This window comes from Morone saxatilis, unplaced genomic scaffold (genome assembly GCF_004916995.1).
Source record: "Morone saxatilis isolate NCDOM2014 unplaced genomic scaffold, NCSU_SB_2.0 Contig11, whole genome shotgun sequence".
NCBI lineage: Eukaryota > Metazoa > Chordata > Actinopteri > Moronidae > Morone > Morone saxatilis.
In genome coordinates this window covers 8,454,563-8,462,274 of record NW_023339663.1, presented here as the reverse complement: position 1 = coordinate 8,462,274, position 7,712 = coordinate 8,454,563, and the positions used below count along the sequence as shown (strand labels likewise).

Sequence of the window (7,712 nt, the reverse complement as noted above, 5' to 3'; positions counted from 1 at the left end):
TTTGGGCACTTTTGCGCAAATCTATCTATCTATCTATCTATCTATCTATCTATCTATCTATCTATCTATCTATCTATCTGTCTATCTGTCTATCTGTCTATCTATCTATCTATCTATCTATCTATCTGTCTATCTATCTATATACCTGAACGACTCAGTAGAAAGATCTTAATTGAAACCTTTTGCATGGACACCCTGAGATTAGTAAGGGGTTAAATCTTTATTGTGTGTGATTGGTTTGTTTCTTAGGCTGATTTAATTGGGCCGATTATTTGGCATTTTGAGAGAATCTGCATCCGATAAATAAAAAATGTCTTCAGACACATTTGCAGGCGGTCTTGTCAGCGTGCTCTCTTGCATCCTGCTGTAAACATACATTTACTATCAAACAGAGTAGATTAGAATTGTACATTGCTTTTCTCGGTTTTGATATCGGCATTATGTATCGGCCAGTGAAAGTCCCATATCGGTCGACCACTAACTTTAATATTTATGACGCTCGGCACAAAATGTTCCAGATGTACAAAGCAAACGTATTCTCCGAGGAAAAACTGATTCATGTGAGACTGAAGACGAAGTGGATGTTTCTGTTTTCTCACTCATTATCTGATGATTCGGGGACAGGAGGTATGAAGCCATCTTGAGAACTGTTTCACCACTGCAGCTTTCTGTGGGCCGGCTGGGCACTTCTGTGTGTTCGACACAATAGCTGACGAACTAAATTTCAGCAGTAGTACGCTGTATTTTCAGAAAAGTATTCACACGTGCTTTTTACAGCTGAGTGTCTGTTGAAATGTTTTAATATTAGTGCCGATATAATGCCTGGTTTCATGTCTGACACCAGTACGCTACTTTCTTTACTTACTTTAAGATATAAAAACATGTTTTCAAACCCCTTTTTTCCCATTTAATGAAAGACGTAAAACATTTCTAATGTTAAATGCTCTGAAGACAATCAGCTGTACAAGAATACTGCCCTCATATACATACAGTATATCAACACAGTCTAAAGTTGACAAATATATGACGTGACTCAGGTACTGTCTAATAAGTGAACCAGGCATTTGATCCCAGCTTCCAGACGAATAACACGAATACCTGACTGTACACATTGTTCTGTTGCCTGTCTTCCTCTGTACAGGTTCCTGTATTCTGACGAGGTCCACATTGGTCCAGAGACAGTGATGACGACTCTTTACACGGCTAAGAAGTATGCCGTCCCTGCTCTGGAGGGACACTGTGTAGAGTTCCTCACCAAGCACCTCAGAGCCGACAACGCGTTCATGCTTCTCACTCAGGTTGTTGTCACATTATAACTTTGGCTGTTATCTTCATATCTCAGCACGGGAAAACAAAAAACCCAAAACTGACTGCTTGGCCTGACGCCACCAGGAGAAAGTGAGAAAATATGTTTGGCATTATAGTATTTTAGCTCATCTCACACTTGAAGACAGAAGGCACCTCAATAGGAGAACAGTTAGAGCAAGGCAAGAATAGAAGGTTTCAATAACAGCCTGATTTTGAAGGTGTTTTCTGGGGCGATACGTGAAACCATGTTATAACAATGTTGCATTGTTCTTTCCGTCTGCAGCCCTCACAGTAGAGGATGAAGCCATTTTTCTTTCTTTATGTCCACACCAGACCATCTTTCAGCTATCGATGGTTGAGTTTTTATGACATTAGCTGTTCTATTTTTGTTTTCTGCTGCTGTTGGTTTTGTTTTTAGCACGTTGTTCTGCTGCTGGCTGCTGTGCCCTTCAGGCTGGATGTGCAGCATTCCTTTTTTGTTGTCCAACATGCATAAAGCACCGAAAGCAACCCAGAGAAAACAAAAGACACATTCCCAGCAGCCTACTCTTAATTATCAGTCTCACTGATTGCCCACTCATTATAATTTCATTAATTTGTCAGACTTGATTATAGGATTTCCCTAATTAACAGGATGTTAGAATACAAGAAATCGAAAAATCTAATTACAGTGTTTTTAGTGAAAATTAACCTTTTTATTTTGCCCAACATCTTTTTGGTTAATCTTGCAATATTTAGCAAATAAAGAAGGCATTTACTTTTTTCGCAGCTTTCCTCCTTTGGTGCATGTAAAGTAAATGGCCACTATCGACCATTAAATACTTATGTGTCTTTTTTTTGTGGTTTTATTACAGGCAAGATTATTCGATGAGCCTCAACTTGCCAGTCTCTGCTTAGACACCATAGACAAAAGCACTGCAGACGCAATAAACGCAGAGGGCTTTACAGATATTGACCTCGGTACGTGAGTCTTCTTGACCTCATATTTACTTTTCTACAGCTTGTTGGGATGTGATATGATGAATGTTCTATGTTTTGGTGTGCATAGACACTTTATGTGCCGTGCTACAAAGAGACACACTCAGCATCAGGGAGAACCGTCTGTTTGGGGCAGTGGTACGCTGGGCAGAGGCCGAGTGTTACAGACAACAGCTTCCCCCGACCTCGGAGAACAAACAGAAGGTTCTGGGGAAAGCTCTCCCGCTCATCCGCTTCCCGCTCATGACTGTTGAGGAGTTTGCTGCAGGTAAGTGTATCGCCAAAATATAAATGTGTTTCTTCTTCTGCAATGGTACTTTTCTCCCCCCCCAACACTATACTGACCATTTCAGCCATTACTAAACATGTTCATCTTGTTCCTGTTGTTTCCATACAACTCAAACCACAGAAACCAGCTTGATATTCTTTCTTGTGCAACAGGGCCTGCCCAGTCTGGAATATTGTTCGATCGGGAGGTGGTAAATCTGTTTTTACACTTTACAGTAAACCCCAAACCACGGGTCGACTACATTGACAGGCCCCGCTGCTGCCTCAGGGGGGAAGAGTGCAGCATTAATAGATTCCAGCAGGTTGAGAGTCGATGGGGGTACAGTGGTACCAGCGACAGAATCAGGTGAGATGACGAACATCTGTGGTCAGTTGTTAATCAGATCAGAAGGAATTGTAGTGTCTGATTTTCTCTGTGTGTCTGTCTCCCTCTCTAGATTCAATGTTAACAAAAGAATATCCATAGTGGGTTTTGGCTTGTATGGTTCGATACACGGACCCACTGACTATCAGGTCAACATACAGGTAACTTCTGGCATTATGGAATAATGATGTTGACAAATAAACTTTTTGTTTGTAATGGAGAGTTGTGTTCTACAGTTTTTGGTATTGGATAAGCTCTCTTGAAATTCACTCAGTATTCACTTTTCACTATATGGGGGAATTCTATGCAGATCAAATCAAAAACTGCATTAACACTCAACTTGCATAAGGCACAGTGCATGGTGGTAGTTAGTGCTTGGTCATAGTCTGGTTGCAGATATCCAAATTACCGCCCACATCTCAAATTTGTTCAGCAATTCAAATTCTGTCTGTCAACTTACCTTTATATGACCCTTTAACCTTGAAAGCCTACAATGTCACACACACTGATCATGTAATCACAACATCCCCACGGTGCCACATTTTCACCCGACTGAAGCAGATATGATTTAGTCAACACTATAAAGGGACATAGCGGAATATATAGTAGTAAAGAAATGTTTTCAGGCACAGGACAGCCAATACTTCCAGTTACCAACCAGAAAAATACACCACCAAGCAGACAAACTCTGAAGTGTACCCTGCCTCCTGTGTTTTTCACGCCTTGTTGTTCATTCAGTAAGGATTTTTCTGTTCTGTAGATCTTAGAGAGCGACAAACGCATTACACTGGGGCAGAATGACACAGGTTTCAGCTGTGACGGCACAGCAAGCACGTTCAGAGTGATGTTCAAAGAGCCTGTGGAAATCCTACCCAATGTCAGCTACACTGCATGTGCCACGTTAAAGGTAAGTCTGAACTCGCTGTGTTTCAAAATCTGTTCTAAATTGCATAAATTGACATGATTTGTTTAAACCAAAGTTAGAATTAACTTATTGCCTGTTTTTTAATTGTATACTTCAGGGCCCAGACTCCCATTACGGCACGAAAGGGTTGAAGAAAGTGACCCAGGAATCAGCAACGGGGACCAAGACAACATTTTTGTTTTTTAGCTCACCTGGAAATAACAATGGTACGTCAGTGGAGGACGGGCAGATACCAGAGATCATCTACTACACCTAGACTTACTGCAGTGTCATTCATGCAGGTACACTAAACCAGGGAGACCTCAGACTGCTGGGTAGACTGGACTGCTGGATATATATACGTAGTGCCTCATGATCCCCTGGAATAAAGAATGTGTGTGTGTGTTTGAGCGTGTGCGTGTATATGCTGTATGTGCATATCTGTCTATACTATAGTGGTGTACAGACATCATCAGGAATGTGGAAAAAGTCAGAGTTGTGGGAAAATCACTGTTCTGAAGCGGAAAAAAAGAAGCTTTTTGGGCATAAACTCAGTTGTAAATTATCTAAATACTGATGTCCTGTCTATGTGTTGTTATCAGTAAGCTGCCAGTGCAGGACCATTTGTTGGTTGATGCCATTTAATTTTGTTATTTTGACAGTTTTTTGCTGATGCATTTACAGACAGTATAATATTTGCATATTATTATTTTATTCAGCAGGTGTCTTCAAGTACTCTGTGTTTGCATTGTATTAAGGATCTGTGTGTTATGTAACTTTGCCATTGGTACATGTTGTAATTTATGACTTCATGTTTGCTTAGCACATCATTAAAATGTAAAAGGAAAAAAAAAAAGAACGTTCTTGGACTTTTATGGTCAAATAAATGAAAAAAGTCTATTTTTAGCTTTTTGGCAATAAAATGTGGTCAGACCAAAGTAAGATTGTTTTCTTTGAACTTGGTCTTGGGTAGATCAATCATGTTTAGTTTATATCATTCCTCTTTCTGTCACTAGGTGATGCCAGATACTTCATGCAGCCAGCTAAAATGATGAACTAAGGGAGTAGAAAGGGTCAGTGGTTCACAACTTGGATTCAATCTGAAGGGTTGTAAAAATGATCAAATGGGTGGTAAAGAAAAACAATTTCTGCTCCACAAACATTTAATTTGCATCTCCAGAACTTTAATTATTAAAATGTAACAATCTAAGGGGAAAAAAGTCATTTTGAACTGTGTGAGTCAACAAATGCACAGTGGTGGAGGATGTATTCAGACCCTTAAGTAAAAGTACCAATGCAACAATATGCAAACTACTTACTGTTGGGAACCACTGGTTTAATCTTTAACAATGTATTGTATTTAATAAGCTCATTACTTGTGGGACTTTTTGTCAAATATTAAACTAAAAAGTAACTAGCTAAAAGAAAATACATTTAGTAGAGTTAAAAGTACAATAATCCTGAGTTAAATGTAGTGAATGAGAAGTACAAAGTAGCAGAAAATAGAAATACTGAAAACTAACAATACTTGATTAATGTACTTTCCACCACTGCAAATGCAACATGTGAGGAGGTGTTGCAAGTAAAAGTAGCCAGTAAAGAAGTGTCTATGATTATATATATTATCGGATTATTATCATTTATACTATGATAAGCAGTATTTCAGTGTTGCAGCTGGTCCAGGTGACTATGTACTGTTGGGTAGTTTTTGAGGAAACTGAGGATTTGAATCTGTAATGTAACCATAGTTGTCAAAAGGTAAGAGTAATGGGGATGCCCTGGTAGCTCACCTAGTAGAGGATGTGCCCCATTTTAAGAGTCATTATGGCAGTGGCCCGGGTTTGATTCCAACCCGTGGCCCTTTGCTACATGTCGTCTAAATAAGGGCATAACCCCCCATTTTTTTCAGAATGTTGCAATTGAAGGTCAAAAGTGTAAGATGCCAAAAGTATTGTCTCTCAAATCACACTGTAACCACAACTGGAAATTAAGCATTGTCAGTTGTGTCCTCCTAAATCACTAAAGCTGTGTATAAAGCACAGAGATGAAGTGCTCTTAAATTGCATAATACCCACATTCATATGAGAAAGGCGGTGGAAACAAGGCCACTTTAGACGGCTGTGAGTGGGCTTTGACAAGGAGAGTGATCCACGGAGGCTGTTAGGTGAGTCACCGGGACCTGAGAGCTTCTCCCGCTGACTGCCCACTTAGACAGCCTTTATAACAGAAAGGACCAAGAAAATCAGTTTGAGACAGGTTTTCACCACCCACCAGACACAAAACACTCAAAAACCAGGAGGACAAATAGACTACAGCACTAACAGTCCTCTGTTCTTACTTGTGTACAAAAATCTTTCAAGGTCTAGGGGGGCTATCCTCCCCAGTATGCCCATGTAGCACAACACTGTCTCATCATTTTTCAACTGGTTAAACGTCGCCTTGAAAATGACATTCTGCCTTTTAGTTTTATGTTGTATGTTGAAAAACCACAATGGAATAATCATCTGAAAACATTAATGCACCCAATTGCTTAAACAGCCACAAAATAAATGATAAAATAGACAATGATTGAAAAGATGTAGGCTGAAGCCAGAGCTCATTACGCCTACCTTTCTCACAAGACATAAATAAGAACATTTAACAACCTACACAGTCCAGACAATGAATAAAATGGTAGTTATGTATATAAAAAACATGCATGTACATATATATAATCTTTTGTATTTCTATACTCTAATATTTACACTAATATTTCCAGATCATCCTCAAGATTTTTCCATTGATTCACTCCTGAGTTACTGTTTGAATTTGTCCTTCCTTAATTCTTGGCATCATTCAGTCCTATTCGATCTCCTAATATCCCTTGAAGCAGTCTGATTAATTTAAACCACATTAGGCCATCCCCTTTAAAGATGTTCCTAAAAACTGAACTGGTTTACTCCAAGCTTCAGTCATCCTGAAATTCAACATCAGTGTGCGGCCTATCCTGCAATTTGCCAGGGTGATTAGTCTTTTCCATGTATTAAAATATTCTGTAGAACCAGTTAGCATGACACATCTTCAGTGACTTTAATCCATTTAAAAACATTTATACAGAATGTTCTGGTGTGAGATCCAGCTCTGGGTGTGTGTCCAGACCACTTCAAAACAACATCAACCTGCAGGGATGAGGGAGTGTGGGAGTGTGTGTGTGTGTGTGTGTGTGTGTCCCTACTTGTCCAGCTGGTGGGAGTTATGCAATCTGTGTTTGAATGATGTAAGACTGTAATTAATTACCATGTACATATATAGGACTGTGTGATGAGCATCACTAACCCCCTGAGCCACTGAATCATTGGGTGTTGAGCTTTGCTCATGTCAACTGAAACTGCTAATTTGGGACTTTTCTCACTTTATAGTTCACAAGAGGAAAGAGAAGAAGAGGGTCATCATGATTTTCCTGTCTCACTGCATAAAATACAAGCTTTCCAGACGTTTGCTTTTTTGGTGCTGATGGAGGATAGAGGACAATGATTATAATGACAGTGGAAAGGTTAGAATGATGAAAATAATAGTAAGTAAATAATAATCTGTTTTTTAATGTGCATATTAGACTCAGTCTTAGGTTTAAAGACAACTCCTTTTTTGAGTTTTTTTTAAAGGAACATTTGTTTTCGGCTTTTTTTTTATTTTATTTTTTTTTATGCCTTTATTTGATAGGACAGCTGGAGACGGACAGGAAAAGGGGGCAGAGAAAGGGGATGACACGCAGCAAAGGGCCACAGGTTGGATTCAAACCCTGGGCCGCTGCAGCAAGGACTCAGCCTCGGTACATGGGTCGCCAGCTCTACCCACTGAGCTAACCGGGCGCCCAATGTACCTTTTTTTTTT

At 39.6% G+C, this 7,712-nt stretch overlaps 1 protein-coding gene across 3 annotated transcripts; it reads left to right on the top strand.

The window, feature by feature from the left end:
• Positions 1–1,141: 1,141 nt before the first annotated feature.
• On the top strand, positions 1,142–4,780 carry LOC118321145 (BTB/POZ domain-containing protein 1-like; the record flags this gene model as incomplete). 3 transcript variants are annotated; one of them, XM_035652355.1, is given in 8 exon segments in its annotated part: positions 1,142–1,298; positions 2,163–2,268; positions 2,357–2,554; positions 2,791–2,920; positions 3,012–3,099; positions 3,699–3,845; positions 3,961–4,069; positions 4,145–4,780. In XM_035652355.1, coding segments are annotated over 8 exon segments (1,009 nt in total), but the record flags the coding sequence as incomplete, so codon positions are not given.
• Between the last annotated feature and the right edge of the window lie 2,932 nt (positions 4,781–7,712).